Source organism: Lathamus discolor, chromosome 1 (assembly GCF_037157495.1).
Source record: "Lathamus discolor isolate bLatDis1 chromosome 1, bLatDis1.hap1, whole genome shotgun sequence".
Taxonomy (NCBI): Eukaryota; Metazoa; Chordata; class Aves; order Psittaciformes; family Psittacidae; genus Lathamus; species Lathamus discolor.
Window position 1 is genome coordinate 29,010,302 of NC_088884.1, and position 24,517 is coordinate 29,034,818.

The 24,517-nt window shown below is 42.0% G+C and overlaps 1 protein-coding gene across 3 annotated transcripts; it reads right to left on the minus strand.

Moving 5' to 3' along the window:
- Positions 1–125: 125 nt before the first annotated feature.
- Positions 126–18,303, minus strand: HBP1 (HMG-box transcription factor 1). 3 transcript variants are annotated; one of them, XM_065665933.1, is made up of 11 exons: positions 18,261–18,303; positions 13,920–14,112; positions 12,607–12,841; positions 11,608–11,740; positions 10,720–10,831; positions 10,465–10,577; positions 9,990–10,146; positions 9,304–9,448; positions 6,735–7,064; positions 2,839–2,980; positions 126–1,234 (listed from the first exon to the last, which is right to left on the minus strand). In XM_065665933.1, the coding sequence occupies exons 1-11, from the start codon at positions 18,273–18,275 to the stop codon at positions 1,217–1,219; spliced, it is 1,593 nt and encodes a 530-aa protein (XP_065522005.1). In that variant the 5' UTR covers positions 18,276–18,303; the 3' UTR covers positions 126–1,216. The 3 variants fall into 3 exon arrangements, with proteins under 3 accessions (XP_065522005.1, XP_065522020.1, XP_065522013.1); XM_065665948.1 differs by having other exon boundaries at positions 13,920–14,108; positions 18,261–18,284; XM_065665941.1 differs by lacking the exon at positions 18,261–18,303 and adding an exon at positions 17,918–17,937.
- Between the last annotated feature and the right edge of the window lie 6,214 nt (positions 18,304–24,517).

The following is a 24,517-nucleotide window of genomic DNA, read 5'->3' on the forward strand; positions in this document are numbered from 1 at the left end:
TCCTCACTGCACAGCATCACACGCACTTTGGACGGATTCATGTACAGACTTCCATGCACAAGGTGCTCATGCTGCAGGGCAGACTTCACGATCAGTCCACTTCATTTCATAGAATACACACCACCAGATTTTAATGGATTTATTTGAAATAATATACAAGAATATAGTGTGCAAAAATCTGAGGGGCAACATCACACAGACATGTGTCATAAACTGAAATTTACAGTTGTGATTCTTAAACAAAAAAAAAAGGAACACACAGCTGTTTAGTAGACGAAAAGCCATGATTGTAAAAGTTCACAGCAGAAGCAGTTGGAATCCTAATGCAGCTGCTCTAATTGTAGACAGTTGGAGGAAAAAAAAGTAAAGTGCAAGTGTTGCACGTATAGTTAAGTGCAAAGTTTGCCCCCACCATAAAGATGTCTTATGGCAAAATAAAGTATTGTAGAGTATGTGGCAAAGACAAAACGCAGAGTTAAAACTATGATGGTGATGGTATCAACAGCACCATTTTTCTGGAGATAACGCTATTTATTTGTTTCATCCTGTCCCGGGCCATGGCTGCCACCGGCAACAACAGCTCTCACTACTGCCAGCTTGTGCAGGATCTCTCGCCCCCCCTGTGGGGACACATTTCCTCCGGGCCAATGCGAGCAGCGGCTCCGCGCTCCTTACGCTGTGCTCGCCACACTACGGTGCAGTGCTGGCACCTGGCTGGGCTGGGACACTACCACATAACACATCTTGCCATCTCAGAGAAGCCCAGGCCCCAGACTCGTAATTAATAATATGGTTGTGCAATACATATTAATCAGCAATAAGAATCAATGTATATAAACAGCTGTTACATATTTTAAAATTCCCCTTTTTGTACATTTTCTTTTAAAAATAAACATTTATACACGTCTCCCTCGCCTCTTTCTAAAGTACTTTAGCACCACAGGATATCCATTTTCAAGCCTATATTACCTGATACATATATGAAGTCTGGAAGAAAAATAAGGCAATTTGGTTTAAAATGTTGATAGTTTTAGCTTACTTAATGTTCTATTGTAAAAAGCAAATCTGCACTCATACTAGATCATTTCCAACTTGATGGTGCCAGTATTTTATGGCCACACAGAGTCACAACAAATAGTAAGACCTTGATCGTGCATCTTCTTGCCATCAAGCAACAGCCATTTTGTAAATACAGAGTTAACAGGAAAATTCTGGCTTAATGCTGTTGTGAGCCCTGAGAAAAGAGAAGAGAGAACCAGGTTAGCACTCATCAAGCAAAGGAGAAGGAGACATTATCTTAAATCTAGCAAACCTTTGTTTTGAAAGCCACAAGTACTTGTAATCATTGGTCCAGCTACTCTGAAGGAAACAAAAAGCCCAAACAGATTATTTTATCCCCTCCTCATCAAAAGACCACCACGACTTCTTTGTGGCAGCCCAGACCCCACCATCATTACTTGCCACAAGGTAACCACGCTGCTAACAAAATTCTTAGTTCATTAAAATAAAACCATAAAAAAAAAAAAAAAGGTATTTCCTGCTGTAACACTGCAGTAACAGGTCCTACGAATGCTGTTATCTTGGTCTGAAGACCAAGGAAAATCCTGACTAGAAGGGAGGGTGAGAAAGCCATCCTTCTTCCCAAGGCCAACTATTCCTCTCAGTTATACACAAACACCCCCAACTGACTACCCTGAAGCTGACAAGTGCATGTGTGAAATTGACCTCACTACCCAATGCCCAAGACTGCAGTAGTGTAAAAGCAGAATAAATACACAGTATTATTTTAACTAAACCCACAAGGAGATCTAACAGAAGCTGTGACTGTTGATTAAAATAGAATACAGCAAACAGAAAAACAGCTTGTTCCTTGCAGCTGGGGTTCGGTGAAATCTGCAACAAGGGACTGAAAACTCAACACCAAGTATATAAGCAATAAGCAGCAACTGAGAGTTGAAGCATTTCTTAGTCGTAAGGCAATACTTGCATACGCTGCTGAGAAAGTAGCCTCAGTTACACAGAAAAGGAAAGGGGCTAACTTGAGGATGGAATCTTAAACCTGTGAAGCCCACACTATACACTTAATGCCCCTACGCAGGCATAAAATGGCTGATGAGAGGACCTGGCGTTCTGTGTGCAACATGGATCTTTCCTTCCAGCTTCTCTTCTAGCTGAACATGCAGGCTGGCAGAAATCTCTTTTTTCTTCCTATGTTCTCTTTATATGACTTACAAGCTTGAAAGCCCTTATCTTTATAGACCTACCGCTGCAGACTCTTAAAATGGCCTTCTGCAATGTGGAAAACAATTTATTTCTCTGCAGAAGTGGTATCGTATTTATTTTACAATTAAAACAGAATAATAAATGAAAGGGATTAATGGGAAAAGTAACTTGCTCTCTCAGTAACTTCACATCATATACTGAAAGAAACTGTATGTAAAAAAGACAGAAAATGGTAAAGTTTTTACTGAAGAAAAATGAGATCAAATCAAAGAAGGATTTTGTAAAACTGTTTCTGAGGGGACAGATGGAATTTAGGTACGAGCCTGTGAACTCAAGTTACTTCAAACAAAAGGTGATGTGCCCTTCCTCTGCCTTTCGCAAGCACACTCGCTTCCAGTCCAGTAGAATTGATGGAATTAAGAAAATACTCAGACCCTTGCCTGATCTGTCTCCTGAAAACTATCCAAAAGGAGGATACCCAACACAGGGGAGCCAAATGAAGGCTTGGGCTACCAAGGAAGGAGTAGACAGCAGTTAATCCTCAACAAAACCCACTGTTGCTACCATATGAACACATTTAACTGCACAATGAAGAAGAAAGCTTCACAAACATACAGAATTTGTTCGTTTTCGTTTCCAACAGTCAGGATTTAGACGTTTCTGTTCTTCTGCCAAGGCCTTGGCTTCTAGCGTGTACATCCGTCTTTCTTCATTTTTCATTTTCTTCCACCTGTCACCAAGTATCACACTTATGGCTCTGCAAGACAAATGTTTACAGGGTGGTCAGGAGAGGGTGTTAAGAAAAACACTGATTTTATTCTTTTTATCTGAGCACTTCAAAGAAGACAAAAGCTAAGTGTTGAAATCACACACACACAGACGTCAACTGTATCTTGAAGGTTTTTTAAAACAATCCTGTTTCTATCTTCTCATACTTGTTTCAACAGTTAAACAGCTGAGATTCTGTGCTAGCTGAGCACGGGTGGATGCACATTCTAACATTTCAGCGCGTGCACATTTGAATACACAGCAACTGACATAAACCAGCAACACAGGGATGTTAAAAAAACCACCACCAAATGGTCACTCACATTTGTTTCGCTCCACTTTCGTATTAGAAGATCATATGACAGATTTGCTGAAAATATGTTCTCTAATAATTAGGGCAATGATCTGAATATGACCTTAGCCAAACAAATACTTGATTAACTGCAAATCCCCATGTCTACTTAATAGATGTGTGTAGCCTCCTCCACCTTTAATCCATACCGGGCAGAACATACTGTAAGTTCCCATTCCTACTCAAAAAGAACTACCTGTTCTAACAATGAATTGCTGAATTGCCTTCCTGCTCCTTATAAACATGCTGTCTTTTGGACAGTATTTCCCATTATTATCATGCCATACTGCTCAACTGCACTCCCAAATGCTGGATCAATATTCCCTTAAAGCTTTAACTCCATCATTTAGCAGAGTGAGTCTCTGAACAGCAGCTCTTTTACCAGTGCTCAACTACTGAGCAGGTGCTTTAGCTTCAGATTAGAGCAATCAACGTTCTGTGACCAGCTTTAAGAAAAAAAAAAAGGTGCAAACAACTCTGCTTCATCATACTAAAAGGCTCTTTGCTGGCAGCAAAGCTATTCAGAGACTTTCTAACAGAATCAAGAAGAGCAGAGTGTCAGCAACCTCTTCCATAGGTTGATGCACATACAGCATTTCTGAAGGCTTTTCTGCACTGTAACAAGAAAATGCATTTTAATCCTGCAAGACCGTGTAGTACTGTTAAGGCTTCCAGGAGCTGCAGAGCACCCAGAGAGCACAGCAGGAACTCTATCAGGGCTGCCACTCAGCCTGTGCTGTCACACGCTCTGGTGGCTCCTGAGAGCAAACTCCTCAAGTTGCAACCAGACCCATCCACATCAAATCCATGTGCACAGCCTGTCTCTCTGGCAATGGTATTTCTGGTTTTCTATCCAAACTGAGAATCAGTATCTTGGGTCTGTCACCAGAAGTAAGCACACTTAATTAGCAGTTTTCCATGTTTTAGCAGTATCCAGAGGCAAATCAACAGCACCAGAAACCTGTCTGGTTTTGGTCACCAGTTTGTACTGGGTCACTCATACCCCCAGGAAAGAACATGGTGACCCAGAGAGAGCAGGTTTGCTGAAAAAAAAACCTGCATTTCCAAATAAACTACAAAATCTTTCTATTTTTAATGCAAAACCATGTATTTTATTATCTCCAGAGAAAAAAAATGCACTGAGGCACTGAAAGTGAGCACAGATCTGTACATTTCAAAAAGACTGAAAAATCTAATGCAGAGACAAAAGCTCCATTTTGCCAAGGAAACAGTTCTGTGAGCAAACCACTGAGACTGAAAAAGTATGTGTACACAGAAAGTTCCTGACATAACACAAGACTTAATTTACCTGACCAGAAACAAGACAGGAATGATTCTACTGCTTCACTGCCTTAGTTGTCCTTCACCTCACAAGAACTTCACAGCACTCTGTACTCTGCCTTTGTCCTCTTAAAATGCTGGTAAGGTACCTGACAACTTTATAGCAATCAGGATACCACCCCTTATACTACAGCTAATTCAAAAGAAATTGTCAAGAAGTAGCTGAGAATGCCTCAAGTTTACTTAGTAATTATGTTCAGCAAAAACAAATACTCTAAATAGTTTAGGTGATTTTGTCTTTAGAATATACACTACTCAAATTATTCAGGTATTTCTGAAGGCACAATCAAGTCCAACTACAGTTACAGTGAGAATATCTAGAAAAGAAACAACTACTACTCTAACACCAGTTTCTCAAGTATGCTTTACAGTCCATCCTGTTTTTAAGTACCATGTGAATGTTGACTTGTGTTCTGAATGTTTACAGCTCACTATCTTGTTGACATGGCTTGAGCTGCTTTGTCATAGAACTTACCATTTAATTCCAAATACCTCAAGGTCTGTTCTTTCTTACATGCTAAGAAAAAATTAAGGAAGTGTAGCAAACGTAAGAACTGCGGTGTACAGAAATGAGTACTACATGCAACCAACCGTAAGATCTACTCAGTAATCTGAAAATGACATATACTAAAGTTAAAATCATGAGACTTGCCTCTGAACAGCTAAATTAATAAATATCTCAGCCACATTTAAGCAACAGTAATTGAATGCATATATAATCAACTACCACTAACTCTGTGATTTTGTCTCTATGGAATGCCAATAAACTGCATCCAAATGCACTGCCTTCCAGCTGGGATGGTGAGCTGTGCATTCTGAAGCTTACTTGTAACTTTGTCATCACTTTCCATCAAGGTAAACCTGCTCACTGAAACACTCAACTTATTTTCACACACCCGTCCAGTCGCAGCTCCAGTTCACTGCATCCCCTTCAAATCAGCGTTTTAAGACAAACCATCACAGGCTTTCCTAGCTGACGTTCTGTTCTATCTCTCTTTGATAGCTGCAATGAGTTAGAAGGCAGCAGATCTGCTTCACTGCAGCTACTGTAAACACTGCAGAACATCACTGCCAGGTCACACAAGACTGGCTGGGACTTAAGGCTGGATTATTTGTATGACACGATTTTATTTCTCAACACCAGTTACAGCCTCCTTAACTGAGCATTATAAAATAGTTAAAACCCTCTCAAAGCCCTGTCACCTTTAGTTTTTACCAGATTTAGTACTAAAATCTTTATGTGACAGTGTCATTTTTATAGTAAGTTTCATGATGTTATATATGTAAAAAAATCTGAGTACAAAATCAGTGTATGTTCATGTGCTTTAGTTTATATTTACATATGCACAATTAGCACAAATATTAAGACTATTTAAAACATTATAATGGAGAGCTTTATGAAGAAAAAATTGTTTAGACATGAACATGTGTATAGATAAAAAGAAGCCAAAAAGAAACCAACAAAGAACCTTCCCTCCGACACACAAGTCATACAACTCTTCCTGCAGGTTGCTGAATGCTTTTAGGACAAGCAACATTTGGCAAGGTACTGCTTGGATTAAGATCTTTCAGATACCCCAACAATCAGTACTCCACTTCTCAATACAATGTGCAGAGTGAGGACAACTCACTCTGACAGAACTTCACTGAACAATTTGCAATATTATGTCAAGACCTAATCAGAAGGATCAGAAATTCCCTTTTTCCACTACAACACACGAGCAGAGAGCCTGGTACTTTTTTTTCTCCTTTTCTCACCAGTATAAACAAAGACTGTTGTGTATTTGTGACTCTGCCGGTGCACATACAGACATACATCAGTTGCTTTACCCAAATGCTTTCTCAGAAGGCAAGGCTGCCAAAAATGGCTTGTGTCCTATTTACCAAGTCTGCCCATAGATTAAGATTTGTGTCAGCATCTTTCAAAACTTGTTCTTTAAAAAATATACACACGTTTCACTTCAAATGCAAAATTTAGTCCACTTAAAGGTGGGACACGGATATTGTATAAGCTCACTAAGAATAACAAAACTACAATTTGTATCATTACCTGTTGTCTTTCCCTGGATACATCTGAGTGTATTCAACTCTGTATTTTTTGGCAAAAAGCATGAAGGCATTCATTGGTCTTTTGCACTTGTTTGGAGAAGTGGCACTCACAGTACTTGCAGTCCCTGAGCTGTGGCTTTTGCCAGCCTTGCTGTACAACGAACTGGAGGAAAGATGTGACGACGCAGTAGATGCACAGTTTTTACTACTGCACTCTGATCTCTCAGCCTCCTGACTGTTTGATCCTCCACAGGACAGAGAAGCGCGACGCTGGCGAGCCATGCTGCTTAGCACATAAACTGCAGAGGAATCCATTGGGGTAAAATCGTAGCTGCAAGAAAAAATCATTATTAGAAAATGATGGAGTAATTTTCATATAAACCCCCGAATAGCCATTCACTCTTCATCTATACTACATTTATAGTATTTGGGGATTTTGTGCGACATAATGATTTGTACTTGATGCAGACGTCAGTATGAAAAAATAACCAACCCTAAACAAACAAAAAAGAAACATCCCAAAACTTGGACACATGAGTTAACAGTGTTTTCAGTGTGATGGCATACTGCAACTTGGCAAAGTCTGCTGTGTCCTAGCAATTCTGCAGCTGTATATCTGTTGTACACTCTCTTCAATTTCATCCTCGTTTGAAATAAGCTTACTTCTTTCCTTTTGTCCTTACCATAAATCAAATCTCGTCACCGAGTGACAGGTACTGAAAGGGACAACTAATGTGCAAGGAGTAAGTGTTGAACTCACTTGAAAATATGAATTACAAATATAAAACCACTATTACAATAAATTCTATTAGCTAGGCTATTGTACAAATAACTTAAACACATATTATTTTACAAACAAACCTTCCAGTAAGATTAAAAAACTGATGCATACTCTTTAATTTAGAGCTAAGTCTGCCCTCTAGTGACAAAAATGTGATGTTCCTCAATATTTCAAGGTATTTCAACAGCTTAGATGAGCTGTTTCCATACAATTTAGACCTCCAAATTCTGTGACGTACTGTATTTTTTTGTTGACCAACAACTACAAATTAACCTCTCACCAGTACAGAAGAAGTTTAATTCCACAAACTATTATAATCTCCAGGAACCACAGACTATACTGCCTTTAGCATGCTATATGGGGAAAACACACCCATAAAGGTGATAATCAGAAATCTAAAATGCTAAATTACCACCACAAAATAAACACAAAACATCCATAACTCAAAGACTCTGCTCACCCACCGCTCAATGCGGCTATAGTTGCGCAAAAAAAAGGGCTTTGAAGAGCTTTTTTCAGAACATAAAGCAGAACTAGTAACAAGGAAACACTGCTAGTGGTAGCCCAGCCCTCCCATGCAAAGGCAGCTCCCTTCTACAGGGCAGAACCACAAGCAAGAGTGGAACCTGAAGATTTGCCTCCAAAATCCCTTAGAAAAGTAGAAAGCAACTAAGAATGGATAATGCTTGTAGGCAAGCTCACAAGACAGTAAGAGCAAGCCTCTCTGTTGTACAAATAGCCCAGCACCCTTCCTATTCCTAATCTCATTCCCATAACACAGCAACAGGGTTTTGCTTTTGCATTCTTCTGTCTTGTTATCCACAGCTGCTGCTGCATACTCCTTTCTCTGTGACTTACTCCCTCCTGTCCAGAAAGACAAAACAAGGAAACTGAAGTGTCCAGGCCTGGCTTTGGGGTAAGAAGCCACAAGTGAGATGTAAACAGACTGATTCTAATAACTCTCTACACATGCAGTTAGAATAGGAGTTAATAAGAAAAAAGCCAAGACAGCAAATGAGTGAAGACAAGCACTTGAAACAGTATTTTAAATTCTTTTTTTCTATTGTAAGAGCACCAAAAAAACAGACTAAAAACAGGTGCTAAGAAAGAGCTAACATCATAGGAGAAGCTGGATTTTACTAAACCTAGAAATTTCAAAATATGGAAGTATGCAAAGTATGAGAAAAATCTTAAGGGTAATACTATTTCCTTAGAATAATTTATGTGGACAGTACCTCTGAAGGTCATCTGGTTGAACCTTGCTAAAAGCAAGGCAAACCTCATAACTGATCTTCGAAAGTTCAGTAAGTTTGATATATTGGAAAAGAATCAGAAAAAGCTGAATATACAAAAATAGCAAGAACTAATCATGAAAAGTGATGTACCCTAAAGCTATAGCACATACATTTATTACTAAAAAACTACTAATTCAGATGCATAGCTGCATAGGAAGCACAAGCTAATAGCTATTGTAGGAAAACTGTCCAGACTTTTCAAACATAACCCACTTTACCTGTAGGATTTATACAGATAATGTACATATATGTATTTACTGCTTTATCTAATCGCTCTTAAACTATCGTATTATTCCACTCCAAGGTGAAATAAACTTTGCAGCTTAGCACAGCACAGCTTTCCTAGTATTCAGTCTTTGGTTTTCCCTCTCATTTATTTTGTATTACCAAAAGTTTTCTCTCTTTGCTCTGCATAATGCTTCAAATTCTTGCAGACATAAGGTGCCTACTCATTAAATAGAAGAACCACTGAGGCCACTTTATCCAAAAATTACCTTTTAAATGTATCAAAAACACCTGAATCATCAAAGTTAATGGCATCAGGGTGTCCAGGAGGTAGACACAGATCTCCAAGATGCATTTCACAGCATGGAATGCCATGCTGTACCACAGTCAAGCTTGGATAAAAAGATGACCAACCTGAAGTGGTAAAGAGTTAAATTAGACAAACGGCCAGACAATCTCTCTAGCTCTTAACTGGAGCAATCCTATATCTCTATATGATACCACTTTATAAAACTGTTCTGCTGTAGCTTCTTTCACCCAGATGAAAAAGCAGAAACACTTACTCAGGGAATTCTTACTGCAAATAGTTTAAAATCTAATTTTAGCAAAAAAGCAATCAAAACCTGGTAACTTTTATCATCAGAAGTTTCACGTCTAGCAAGTGAGAAAAGCCTCCTTTACTTGTAGCTTTCCTTTATCCCCCCCATTTTTTCTTTCTTGAGATCCACTTATGTCCTTGATCAAATCTTCCCATAAAAAACATGCAGTATTTGTGTAGCTTTATAACTTTACAGTTTTGTTTGTTCTAATTCTGGATTTATTTATAAAGACAGTAAATTGATTCTACAACACTGCTTTTATCAATTTCCTGAGCAACACTGGATGCAATAAAATCTGCAGCTGCTTTCTCAGAATGTTTTAATATACAACTAAGTATACTTATAGCATTTCATACCTTTATTTTTAACATAAAAAGGGTGATCGAGTCTGCATTCTACTGTAAGCAAGCCATCTTCCACTGTGCCAGGATCAAAAGTCAGCTTCAGCACTGACTCCCCAAAGGAAACGCTTTCTTCATGAGAAATCAACTTCAGACCATCAGAACCATAGCCCTGTAAATATACATACAGTTCAAGAAAAGAATACACCTGTGTATACTATAGGTGCATATTCATCATCTTATATTAAAAAATACCAACATTCTAAGTGCTCTTGCTAGAAACAGACAATGTAAAACTTAAAACATACCTAAATTAACTCAGTTTGATTGATTTATAGTAAGATGCTCAAATAGTACAGTGAGCAGCTCTAGGCAAGTTTAGTGCAAAGCTATCTTCCTGAGAGTTATTAAAGGCAAAGGGATAAACAACATTAAGAAATGAAGTATCTGCTACAGGTATTGAAATGAATTTATCAGAACTAACAGCTACCTTGTATGGACTCACTGGGAGATTTTCATCTTTTCCACAGCTTTCAGATCTTGCAAAATCCTCAACATCCTGCCATTCTTTATTGCGTCCTTTATGAAAGCACAAACGAGAGCCTAACAGGTTTTAAGAAAAAAGATTAGTGTTCTGCAAAAAAGTCTGTGCTAATAAAACAATCAAACAAAACCAACCAACCAACAACAAAAAAACCCAAGACAAACCAAATACTTGTAATACTTATGATGCGTGTTAGGTTACCTTTTAGAAAACAATGCCAAACAGTTGAGGGCCAGGAATGGCACCATCCTAAATCATCATCATCTGAAAGTGATGACATGCAGAAAATGCCAGATTCTGATTCACTATTTGCCTATTAAAAACAAAAGCAGAATGGTGTTGATATTTTACTGCCAAAGATTTTAGGGTTGGTCTTGTATGTCTTTAGATACATCCTTGTCTTTGCATCTCTGTCATTATTTTGCCTGAAATACTGATAGAAATTAGTATTCTATTACTATCAGAATGCAGCAAACGTAAATGGGAGTACTTTCATCTCCTTCTCTTGCAATGTGCCATAAAGAAATTTTTGGGTTTAATTCTCCAAGATTCACTTTACACCTATGTTTATTTTATGCTTAGGTGCAAGCATTTTACAAGCCATCATTCCTTGACTGTCTATTGAACCACTCAAAGCACACATTACTTCTTGGTCAAATTACTGGAAGGCTGTAGGGCCAAGTAGGTTCTAGATAAATCACTGGGAAAAACTCAGTGTCTTTAATAGAGAAGTTTCAGACACAAATTACTGCACAGGAAGGGGAGAAGCAGGATCGACAGGTTTTGTGCATCTAAAAGCAGATGGTTCTGTATTTCCTTTTCAAGACAGTAAAGAAGTTAATGCAATTTTTTAAAGCTTGCTATAGAAGGAATGACAAGAAAAGCAGAGCTTTCTTAGAATCTCTTCACAGAAATGTGGACTCTGATAGAGCACTACAAGCCTACTGTGTTTGGTAAAAAGAAAAGCGACGAAAAATCTAGCTTAAATAGAAACAGTATTAGAACTAAACAGATGATTTTTTAACACTGGTTTATCTTTTGAAAAAGCTTAACCCACTACTCATACATCTTTATTTCAGAACAACTCACCCTTTCATGTCTGACTGGTGTTTCATCCACATCATTCTTGGAGAAGGTGGGATCGTTCTTTGAAGATCCTGGTGGAGGACGTGCATAGGAATGTAAACTTTTGCTTGTAGCTATTATGTGAACAGGAGATGATCTATAACAGAAAAACGTATTTTAAAATATTTCTGATTAAGACAACACAAGACTTAGCTGCCATTACTCTAAAATGCTTTTATTTAATAAATATTTCTATTTGCATGAGCTGAATACCAATAAACTTCCCACACCCCAACATTCAAATGGGATGATTAGAGGGTGCAAGCTCAGGCAAAGGGAGTATTAGCATAACTCCTGCACAGCTTCTATTATACCACTCAAATGACAGTGCTACCTCCACCACCAGTGTCTCCTGGTCACAGTGCTGACATTTTTACAGGTATCTTCAATACCCCATTCTTACTATACATAATGACATCTTCTCATAATGATTAAATCCCAACTGCATTACTGCACTGCATTTAATTTTATTATAAACCTAAAACCAAAGCTGTACAACAGAAGGTGAAGCCCAGAAATTTCGCTTCTCACAGCCATATGGAACTTAAAGATCTCAAATCTGAAAACACTATCAATAAAAAAAAAAAAAAACACTTCATTACCTTTCCAATTAGCTCTTTTAAAGAAAAATATCTAAAGTCAGTGAGCTAATATTAAGAATTTAATGTAACAATTTTTCATCTGCTGCTCCACATGAGGTAAATGCCCATAATTTCTGAGCTTTCTGTGGTTAGGCAATGTCCTTATACCATCCTAGCTCATTTGCGCCTGGCAATTAAGCAGCTTTTGCAACAGCCTCTGAAACAAGTCCTGTGCAATCTGCCACAGAAGAATAAAGTTACTATATAGAAAGATCAAAAATAGGGTTCCAGTTTGAAGTCAGAGGGTGTCAAAAGTGAAGGAAACATTTCTGAAGGCATATTACAAATCTTCACAGTTCTAAACTGAAATGAGTATCAGTACCTGTTATAAAAAGAGCACTGCATCAAAGGACTCTGAGGACTTGTGGCTATATTTGCTAATTCTGTCAACCAGTTGACCCCATTCTCACAAGAATAAGCACTTTCTGAATTGCTGTTTGAGGTATGTTGGTTCCACGAAGGCCTTGAACGTTCCTGATGTGAAACATCAGCACCAAGCTGAAAAAGTGCAGGTGGGGTAGAATCTGTCTGCACAGCCTGTAGTTCAGGAAGATCATCTATGCAAAAATGCACAAATTAAGAAAATTATACACACTGCTAAGTTTTAGTTGACACCACATCTTACAAATAAAGATCAAAATGAAGCAACTGATTTTACTTTCTGCATATCACAACTACCAACATCTCACAAATCCTATTCATAATACTGGCAAAATGGCCACAAAAATAATCACATCTTCACTCTACTATACATTCATGCAAGCAATTTAAGTAAAACATTAAGTATGTAAAAATGCAGTTCTGGTTTTAAAATTTTTACTAGACTGACTAGTTTACAGAGCACTGTACTGCAGAACTATGCAAAAGTAGCAACATGCTTCACTAAAATACTAAAACATTCAACAAAAGGCAACTAAATTTATCTGTCCTAGCAGGTGTGACACGTAAAGTTATCAATACTGGGGGCTGCACAGGGTAAAAGTTTTCCATGTTTCCACCTGGGAACTGGAATGAAATAACTGAAAAGTCATGAAAGCTGTGTATACAGCTTGGTAGGGGTGAATTCTTACCAATAATCTCCACGTTTCATGCTATACAGAATAGCAGAAAAGAGCTCAGCTTGTTATCAGAAGTGTTACATGCTTTCTGTAACTACGTAACATTATTCTTAATCACTCCACAACTCTAATGAAATGTATTAACATTTCATTGCTTGTATCAATACTTTCTAATGTATGCACTATTCTTCTCCAATATGTAATAACTGAAGTTACATGTTCCCCTAGCCCAGAATCTCTACCTGCGGCAGATTTAAAGCAGCGTAATTTCCCTTTAGGAGGAGCTCTTGAGCTTTCAGTTTGTTATTCTTGTACCAAAAAAAACCCCAACCAACTCTGGAGATTAAGAGCAAGTTCAAGAAAACATTTTAGTCAACAGACCAGTGTGTCAGAACTGGAAATGGGCTAAGGAAAGTTACTGCAAAATGAGACCTTAAAATGTCATAATTCACTGTCATATTCCCTTCGCTACTGAAGTTAAAATCAATAATCTCAGTCATTTTCCAGTAATCTCACTATATGAAATACACATCAAATTTCAGGATTTGGTATCTTCTGAGAAAGTCACGTTGTTTACCAAGTTCCATGTGTTCATCAGAGGATGCATATCCAGGAGAAGAGGGCAGGTTTTCATTACACTTCAGCAACTCCAGTGACTCATTCATCCCTGAAGTTCTCTTATCCACTACCAAAAGGAGTTTCTGAACAGCATTAGGCATTTGATTTGTCTTCACTTTCCACACCATGTTAGGATGCTCCGAAGTATCTGACTTTAAAGAGACAGAGGTTAAAAATTTGTACACAAACTGTTTCAAGCTGCATCTGACAGGTTACATCTTTACCAGCACCCTAAATACTCCATAATCTGTTGAGAATCACAGCATAATTTAGCTTGAAAGGGACCTCTAGAAACAATCTGTCACAATCCTCTCAGAAAGCAGATCCAACCCTGAAGTCAGATGGGGCTGCTTGCAGCCCTGACCACGTTTCTTGCATCTGGAAGGATGGAGGTTTCCTGGCACTCAAGAACCACTGTCTACTCTTGCTGTAAAGAAGTTGTTCCTTATGCGTTGTTTGAATTTCCCTTGCCACAGCCTGTGCCCACTGCCCCCAAGAGTCCAGGGTCATCTCCTCAACCACCATGCAAGCCAAGGTAAACAACATTCACTTGGTACCCTGAGCCACACATCCCGTCACAGAAGGCAATCAGACAGGTCAGACAAGATTTGCCTTTGGTTAATCCGCTCTGGCTATTCCCAATCACCTTCTTGACTTTTAAGAGCCAAGACATGGCTGTCAGTAGGACTTGCCCCACAATCTTCCCTGAAGGCTAAAGTTAGGCTGACCAACCTGTAGTTTCCCCACATCCCCCTCCCTGAAGCCCAGTGTGACATTTTCTTTTTTCCTGCTACTGGGAGCCTTCCCACCACATCTGCCACCTTTTGGAGACCATCCTCACAATGACACTGGCCAACTCCCCCTGACACATCCTATCCACTCTCACCAACTCATGTGTGACAAGCTCACAGAACTGGCCTGCCCCTAACTTGCTCTCCCTGCTGTATAGACAAAGAACTACCTTGCTCTGTCAGATGTGTGTTACTAGGTCCAGGGACTCAAGGAACCTGGAAACAGGTTTTGCAAATAACGACCAAAGCAAAGAAGATGCCAACCTCAACCTTTTGACAGTAAGTCCCCAACGCCATTCAGCATCACACTTCTGTTTTTCGTAGTTGCCCTTTCACAACGGGTGCATAAAGGAAAGCCTTTTTCACTGCCCTTCACAGCCCCTGCTGTCTCAACACTAGGTACAGTCTCAAACACATCTGCCTGCTAACATCCTTTGCTTTCCATTTGCATGGAAAGCAAAAGAAGCCTCTACTAGTAGACTCCACTGCAGTTTCATTTCCCCAAATCCCACACTGTAACATTTATACCAACAGAACAATTTTAAATCATCTTCAGGAGTCAGAACTGTGTATTATTCTACACAACCACTGCCTCTAGAAGCTGGAAAACAAGGTTATCCAGTCTCTAGTAATTTGGTTATCTACTGGGTTTTTTTTTTAGATGATGATGATGATGAATTAAAGCTACCCTAACATGATTACCTTGTGCTTTAATGAAGCGTCACTGAAAAAGTAATGAGTCCCTCACATGAGCAGAAAACACAGCTTAGTAAAAAAGAAAATCTGAAGTCCACTAACTAAGCTATCACACACACTAGAGAAATACAAACTATAGCTAAAAAGTTTCATATTTTCATGTGAAACAGTAAGCCCATCATACTAAGTTTCCTTAGTAACACATAAAACTCCATAGCAATTATTGAAAAAACTCCCCAACCAGCTATTTTAATAAACAGTTAAAAAGTAGTGTGAGTATACAGCAAACATTAACAATATTCCATATTTTTAGTCATTCTATGAATCTGTTTCATTAAGCTTGTCCTGTACTTAACATGGTTCAGACATAACCCTCTGAATTACAAACTGGCCCTACCAGAAAAGGTCTGACCTAAGCAGTAATTTTTTTTTTTACTGGAAAATTTCTAACTTCTCATTTCCCAGTCCTCCACATACAGGCAACACTTACAGAAACTTTCATTCCAAACGTAGGAAGATTTTTGATCCTACTCAAATGGCACTACTACAAAGCTGCAACAGTGTAATTGTGATTTCAAGGAGGTAGAGAGGGAAATTCCTCTACCACCATGAGGGACAGCAAAATTACAGAACAGCACAAGAGCAGAAAGTTCAGCCATTTTTGACAGAAAAACCAGATCTCAGTAGCACGGGTCAGGACCTCGATGCTTATCTCCACATAATCAACTCTGAAAAGACACTCCTTGTTTTCCTGGCTTGTCTACATCCTTCCTTTCCCCCTTCTACCTTGTTTTTCCCTCTATTTTTTCTCTCTTCCTTTCCCATTTTCCTGACAAAACGAGTGAGCTAACATGTTTTGGGAATGTTACCTTCTCCTTCTTTTCTGCCAGCTGCCAAGATTTGAAAGTGCCTCCCTGGTATCCCAACACACTGAAGGTCAGAGAGAAGGTACAAATACAACACGCTCATCTGACAAGAAAGATATTATGAGAAACGAACTGTTCTTCCAAGTCACAAGAATTCATCTAAACCAAAACCACCCGTGTACAAAAGCCAAAATCTCCTCTAAGAGATGAATTAAAAACAAAACAAAAAAGAAAGTGTCCAACTTTACTGTTTTTTTTAATTCTACTTGATTAAAGCCTGCTTTGGACATCACGTGCTTCTCCTGTTCTCAGTTGTTCAATGTTTTGGAACGCTAAGGGGAATGGTTAGCTTGTAACGTCGGGGTTTTTTTAACTCAACTTCATGTTCAAAACTTGTTGTGACAGATGTTTTTAGAAGTATGCTTCACAGAACCATAATTACTGCCATTTTCTTTAGAGGCTAAATGAAATAATTTATGAATCTCTGCTTTAAAATAGGTCAACTTATCACACTAAACCAAACAGCAACGTTAACAAAGAGCTTATTGACTGAACCATGTCTGCTTTTGAGGGACAAAAATAAGTTTAGGACAAAAGTAAATAAAGACTATGGGCAAGAAGGGGCTCGGCAAGAACTGGGCAGCATCCACCCAAACCGCACTGTGCAGGAATGCCTGGGTGGAAGTGCTTCCCGTGGTTTTCCTTCTGGTATTTGCCTTCCTTCCCCCAGCCTACCAGCGAAGTCTCAGGCAAGGTCTATGCCTACAGCAATTCACTGGATGGAGTTTAACACGGCAAACGGCTTCTCCAAGCAAAACACAACATACTGGCAAGACTGGATCTACACCAGGGACTTCTATTGGCACAGCTGCTTTGATCAAAGAGCCTCGCTCCACATCTCCGACTCGCACAGCTGTGCCAGAAAAACGCCGCGGAGGCACAGACTCGGAGGAGCACAGGACGTGATTCATGATGTTTTTGCACAGCCAGCCTTTTAGCATTACTCAGGCCGAACCGTACCTTCTACCCAACTCCATCGATGTCTGCTGCCCTCCCCCCGCGGAGGAAGCACTGCCCTCTCCGCACCACTTCAGCGCCCGCCGCGGAACAAACATTGCTTTGGTTACATAAAGAAGATATTTAGGACAGAATTAAAGGCGCAAGAGCACGCAGCACTCGGCCGTGACCCCGGGCGATGGCCGCAGCCGCCCGGGCGCCGCAGGGGAGCCCCGTCCCGGGCCGGAGCCTCCGACATTGTCCCCCCCTTTCCCCCCCGCCCACTGCTGGCCGGGGCCGCGCCCGGGAGCGCGCTCCCCCCCCCCCCCCAGCACACACCCGCCCGTCATGTGACCTCGCCTGGACGCTGCCCTTGTTTATAAACTTCAACAGGCAGCGCGCATGCGCCCAAGGCCCCATTCATTCACAACTGCGTAACAGCCCGGCCCGGGCGCCCCCCCCCGCCCCAGCCCACAGACCCCGCTGCCCGCCATTACGGCCCCGGCCGCAGCCGCCAGCCGGGCTCGCACTCCTCACAGTTCGAGGCCCCCTTCCCCAAGCAGCCGCCGCTCCCCACGGCGGGGCAGAGCACCCCCACGCTCACAGACCGGGCGCTCCCGAAGAAAAAGGGGGGGACATCCGCTGTACTTCGCTCGTTCCGCGGTCTGGCGCCGCAGATGAAGGAACCCGAAGGGGGTCCGCGCTCCCTGCGCACGCCGCGAGCTTCAGCCCAGCAGCGCGGGAGGGTGGCGGCTCCGCCGGGCCGCTGAGCGAAGGCGCCCCGTAAACAATGTCCGGGCTCCTGCCACCGCCGAAAGCCAGGGACCAACAGCCTCCTCGGCTAGGCCCGCGGCCGCCGCCGCTCCCCTCCGGCCCGGCGGACCCCGTCCGTCCCCCGCCAACGCCTCGCGGTCCCCCCGAAGCGGCAGCTCCAAACTTTGCGGCACTTACCAAACCCGTCGCCATTACCAAATTCCCCTCAGCTCCCCCCCGCCTCCTCCCCGCAGCGAAGTCCCGCCCCAGCCTGGCCGTGCTTGGCCGCCGAGTGGCAGCAGATGACGTTGTTCAAGCTTTCTCCGCCTTCTATTGGCTACCTTGCCTGCCCATCAGGAATCTGCCCGGAGGGCGGACATGTTTTGACTCTCCTGCGCTGCCTATTGCACAGCGCAGCATATCAATCACCCCCATGCGGCGCCCCGATTGGCCAATGCCTCCTCCGGCTCGCCGAGGAGCATTCTGGGAGTCGTAGTCTTCTCTGCCGCCGCTGCCTGCCAGCTCGGAGGCGATAAGACGACAGCCCCCAGGATGCCCCGCGTGGCGCTCGGCTGGTAGTAAACAACAGTCACAGGGACACGTGTACCCGCGGCGAGCCCGGGCGCTGAGCGGGGCCGCCGGGCTTGGTTCTGCCCGGGACGGGCGGCGGAGCAGCGGCCGCCCCGCTCCCCCGCCGAGGGAGGGCGCCCGCGCAGCGCTGCCGGACCGGGCGGGGCGCAGGGCGCGGGCCCGGAGATGGCGGCGGGCTCCGCGGCGGGGCGCTGACTCACGGGCTCAGCCTGGAAACAGTGACGGGGCTCCCGGGTGGTGCCCGGCTGTAGCGATCCCCGGGGGGCCGGCGCCTGCCGTGACTGCCCGCGGTGAGCTAGCGCCCCGCAGCGCTGCTGCGGGACGGGCCCGCTCCGCTCTCGCCACGTAAAGGCTGCGGCGTGCGGAGGTAAGAGCGAGTTGCTAAAGGTCAGCGAGTGAGTCAGCAGCTGCGCTTGGTCCCGGCCCCAGCCTCGCCCCTCGGATTTGTTTCATTAAACAGACAGTGGGGGTAGCTTGGGTCCGAAATACAGGTTGGTGAGGGGGAAAAAAAGCCCAGCTTCTTAAAACCCCCGCAGGTCTATCAGTCCTGCTACCCTATGGGTGCCTTGCGAGTGTCTTCCAGGCATTCCCATACATTTATTGCCGAAATAGCAATCCGGTTTGGGTATGTGCGACTTCTGTTTTACAGTCAGCGACACTACAGGTATTGGCAGGGTTTGCCTGCCTACACAGACGCTCTGGGTAACTGCAGAGCTAGGAACGGACTCCTGGTCACCTGAGGCCAAACCCTCATCGTAAAACACATCACTGTGCGTGATCTGATGCAGAGCAAATACATGCACAATTCAGAACAATCATCAGGGTTTGAGGCTGATGCGGGGACTTCAAGATTTTGCAATCGTTGGGATGTTTTCCAAGAAAAGCGTTCCTTCCTCATCCCGTTTTCAACATCATCCCCATCACGTGAACGTGTCCCAAATCCTGTATGAAAGCTTGTACTGTAATTTGGTATCTACAACAGTTCTGACTTTCCGGCACGCTAATGTATCTTTGGGAGTAAATAGGTAACAAGAACCCCAACAAACAACCGGTTAATTATTACAACTTAAATAGAAATGGTTCCGGATTTAGAGCTCTCCGCGAGCTTTGTCCCCCATGAAACATGCCGTTAGTGGCCACTAGAGGGAACGCTGGCGTTATTGTTTCCACGGGTCTACAGCGGTAATGCAGTTGAAACAGGAAATTAAACCGAAGACACCGCAGTCGTACTTAGCATCAAAGCACACTCGGTGTGCAGGTGTCCTTGGCACATCAGCTTAGGGTTTGGCTTTTCCAAGATGTAAGAGCCTGCCTGTTAGTAAAGGCATTGCCATCTGTAGGCACTATTTGAAGAGAGACATTACTGTCAAAAACATGCAGTATATTCTGCAGTGTGAACTGGAAATTATTACTTCTTACACACACACGTGCAAGTTTAGCTTAGAAAAGAAAAAGGGAGAAAACCAGTGCCATGGAATTTAACTAAAAATCTTCTGTGCTTAATCACGTAACAAACAAACCCTTTAGAGGTCATTTTCCCAGCTGAAAAACGTGGGAGTTATTTGAACAAACGCCTCCAGGAAAAATGAAAATTGATGTTGAGATTCAACTATTAAGTGACTAGACAGTGTATTACAATACCAAGTGTCTAACCCTACATCCCACAAGCTCAGATTTTGCCTATATTTAGAATTCAGGCTTTTCCTAAATAACTGATACATCTTTATATAGGAAAGCTTTCATGGCGTCCTCTGCCTAAAAGACATTTCTTAATAAATTGAAAACTGGTAGCCCAGGAAATGTTTTTTTTTCACACCACTCCACAATAAATTTAACTTTGAAGTCGTGGTGTTCTTCCTCCCTTTCTCTTTTGATCTCCCTTATACATCTGAACAGCCTTCAGGCCCTTTGGAGAAAGACTCAAGCTTCTTGGGGATTTTTAATGAGTTTTGTTGCAGACCCTGCATTTCCAGACCAGGACTTGTGTATGCAGATGTCTCCATTCTGCAAACAGGCTACTTCGCTTGTGGTAGAGCGATCTGAAAGGCAAAACTCACAGTTTGCTCTCCTGAAAGCCCTGTCTGCTGCAGTGTGGAAGGTGGAGAGTACAGGGGCCAAATCAAGCAGCTACAGAAGATACAAAATCCTGTCTCAAGCCCCCTCAGATTCTTCAGAAAAAGACTTGTTCATACCTTGTTATGGAGCATGTTTCCACCCCACTGTGGGCTTTTTTTACCCAAAACGAAGTGTTTTCCCCAAACTAAATGTTAAATCTATTTGCCATGCAGGTTCACAGTTCTCTACAAAAACTTACGCGAGCGTGCTAGGTGTGAAGCCAAGTCCTCTGAGATCCATTGGCCTGAATTCCAGATACAGACCTTGACAGTAAATAGCACTGAGGAATTAGAGCCTCAGTATCACACTTACCATCTGTGACATACCCAGAAAGCACAAAAATACGCATTTTACCTAGAACTGAGATTAAAATCTTGTAAAAATGAGTGTCTGAATCATTTTGAGACAGACATGTAGCAGCTTTTTCATTTGCAAATTACCTTTTCTCCTTTGCATGCATTCACTTTGCTGAGTGAATTCATATTCAGTCAGTGAGGATGTAAAAGAAAATAAGTACAGGTAGTTCATGCAGTAGATGGCAGCAGGACACATAAAACTGTATCAAAGCTTACTCACTCAGCCCATTGGTTGAAGCCAAATACGCATCTTCTAAATTTTATTATTAAGATTATGTCAATGCCATCCTTCTTGCTCTGTATGCCTCTAATTAAATCATTACTCCCCCTCCACACACCCTACCCCACCTTATGCCATGCCCAAAATGAATGGGTGCTCAGAGAATGAATCAATACTGGGTAACACAGACATTGTTGGTAGCTTTGCTGATTCAGTTGCTTCTGCTGTTGTAAGAAAGGCAGAAAATAAGGTGGGGGATTGGGAAGTGCTAATTGTGAGTTCTTGTCACATTACACATGGCTACCAAGAAGCACAAAACAAGCAGGAGAGACCACACCAACGGAAAATAAAGATACAAATCAATTTGCACCCCAGCTATTTACCTCTTAAAATTGCCAGCCACAAAGTTAAGAAACCACAAGGTTGATTTGAAAAATGCATAATATTACAAAGTCATATTAGGAAAATAAATACTGCGTTTGTGCCTATCTCTGCTTTTCATCTCTCCTGTCCAAAGCCAGTGTCCTGTCCTGATGACACAGCTGCTACTGCTGACTGTGAAATACAGCTACCATTTCAATTCTGCTGCAGGAGCTTTCATGTCCACATGTAGATATCCACCTTCAGTAACTAATGACATACTCACCAGGCATCACAGCAACCCTGCTCACCAGAGCTTCCGCTTCCACCCAATGGAGCAGCCTCTGTTCTGCAGCCATTCTGCCAGACCCTCTCACACCAGTTTTCTCCTTTCACAATGACTTCCAAGCTATTTGTACTCAATTTCTTCTCACAGCCTTTTGTGGCTAGCTGCAATGGCGGTTGGGTTTCCACCTTCTTAAAAACCACCTTAGGTATGCCTGCTCCCAGATTTCACCTCTTTTAATCTCCTCACAGAGGATGTTGTTGGGAACATGGACCAGAGGAACAGAGGACTTGTTGCTCCCAGAAAAGATCTTTATTTCTCCAGCAGTAGAAGGGAAACTTCACTTGTCTCATGCAGTGATTCAAGTTGGGGGGAAACAGAACAAATAAGATGCCAGGTATATAGTTTGTATTGTTTTCTTCCAAGACAGGTCAGGAATTAATGAGAAATTAATTTCATGTCATTATGGCAAAGATTGCAGTTTTAGCTAAACTTGTATCACCTACAAAGATACAGCAAGATAATAAATGACAGATATATCAAGAAAAAAGAAAGACCTGACATATCAAGAAACAGACCAGAAGAGTGATAAGAAAACCCTATATCCCAGCTCAAAAGTTGCAGTAAAACAAGTCAAGAAGAGGCTACAGATATCTGCAGGTTCCCCCTATGCTGGTTGGTAAATTAAAATGCCAGGGAGCGTTCCTGGGCAATGGAATACAATCATCTGTCCTGTAAATTTATTTAGACAAGCCCTGGCATGGATTTTGTGTGGGCCAGTAAGAAATAATTGTTGGATACAGTTGGGGAGCTACCATAGGCCAAGGACTATTCTCAGTTGGCCATCTGCATATGGAAAGCTGGAAAAAAGCTTGTAAGATAGCTTATAAATGAGCCCACAAAAATACTGGAAAACACAATGAATGTTGGTCATTCAATGCCTTAGTACTAGCAAATAGTCTCAGGCACATAAAATTCCCTATGATGGGTATAACCATACAGATGCAGCTAAAAACTAATGGTACAGTGAAGCTAAGACTGAGACAGTCACACCACCTGACTCCACAAGGACAAAGATCCAGCATGGTGGTTAAGTTGGGTGGCCTTTTCCAAATAAGACATTTATCAGAACTGAGTTTCCAGCATCTTCAGAGATGTAGGGAGCAGGTCCCAGACGCTCACTCGGCTGCCAGGGAATTAGTCTTCCACAGAGACACCTGCACAGCACATTACCCTTTCCAAAAACTTCATAGCTGTGCAGCTGAAATAATTCAATACCTTAAAAGAAGAAAGAACAAAGTATTCATACCATGACGCTATTTTTAGGCCATCCTAATTTAATTTGCCTCAATAAGAAAAGGTTGAGTCAGCAGATACTGTCACAATGGCCTAGTGTAACTTAAGCATCAGTTTTTCACATGGTTTTGACTGGGCACAGGTTCTTTTATGTAACGGTTTATAGAATCATAGAATAGTTAGGGTTGGAAAGGACCTCAAGATCATCTGGTTCCAACCCCCCTGCCATGGGCAGGGACACCTCACACTAAACCATCTCACCCAAGGCTTCATCCAACCTGGCCTTGAACACCGCCAGGGATGGAGCACTCACAACCTCCCTGGGCAACTGATTCCAGTGTCTCACCACCCTAACAGGAAAGAATTTCCTCCTTATATCCAATCTAAACTTCCCCTGTTTAAGTTCCCTGTTCCCCTCTAGGTACCTATACATCTACCAGTTCTAAGGGAGAAACACAACCCTACCCATGGTATTCATACAGCCATGGCAATGCGATTTCTGCACTCCAGCTCATCTGCCGCTGTGGAAGGGACAGGGATAGGACATGGGGATGAGGAAAGGAGCGTCGCTGTCCAGTCAACCAAACCACTGCATCCCAGCATGCACCCAGCCAGTTACTCCACTTGCCTTACACCCCACTACTGCCACTGGCTCTTCACCTGGCTGTCAGAATAAACAGAATTTAAAGGGAAAGAAGGAAATGGTTTGAAGAATAGACACTGTTAAAATTTAATTCTCTTTGGGTTTTTCATATCCTACAAAGATTATTTGGCTTCCCTTCAGTCGATGAAGTGATTGTCTAGCCTGTTAAGCATCTTTCTGAGCCAAAAGGTAGATTAAGAACTTGGAAACAGCCTTGGTATGTATCTGAAGGAAATACAACTCTCAGAACGATTTGAAAATGATCCTAAATTCTGTATGACAGTCAACAGCACAGATCTGTACATCCTCAACATACAAAGAAGCAATTCCTCCCAGAGAAAACTGCTGTAATACCTATTTCAGAGCTACAGACATAGGAAAATATCTTAGAAACGTAAAAAAAAAAAAACCCAAACCACCACACCTATAACCATCACATACGCGAATGGATAAAAAGAGCTTGGAACTGAAGTAAAAACTTTAGCAAGAGCATGTTAGAATGTCCGTGCTCTGGCAAGCTGAGTTTGAGCAAAGCCACTTTTCAGTTTGTTCAGAAAAAGCTGTCAGATGCTGTGTCTGAAAAAGGAC

Coding starts and splice junctions, on each gene's coding strand:
- HBP1 (XM_065665933.1), bottom strand. Junction 10,578..10,719: donor TTGGCATTGTTTTCTAAAAG/GTAACCTAACAC, acceptor AAAACCTGTTAG/GCTCTCGTTTGTGCTTTCAT. Junction 2,981..6,734: donor TATCCAGGGAAAGACAACAG/GTAATGATACAA, acceptor TTTGTCTTGCAG/AGCCATAAGTGTGATACTTG.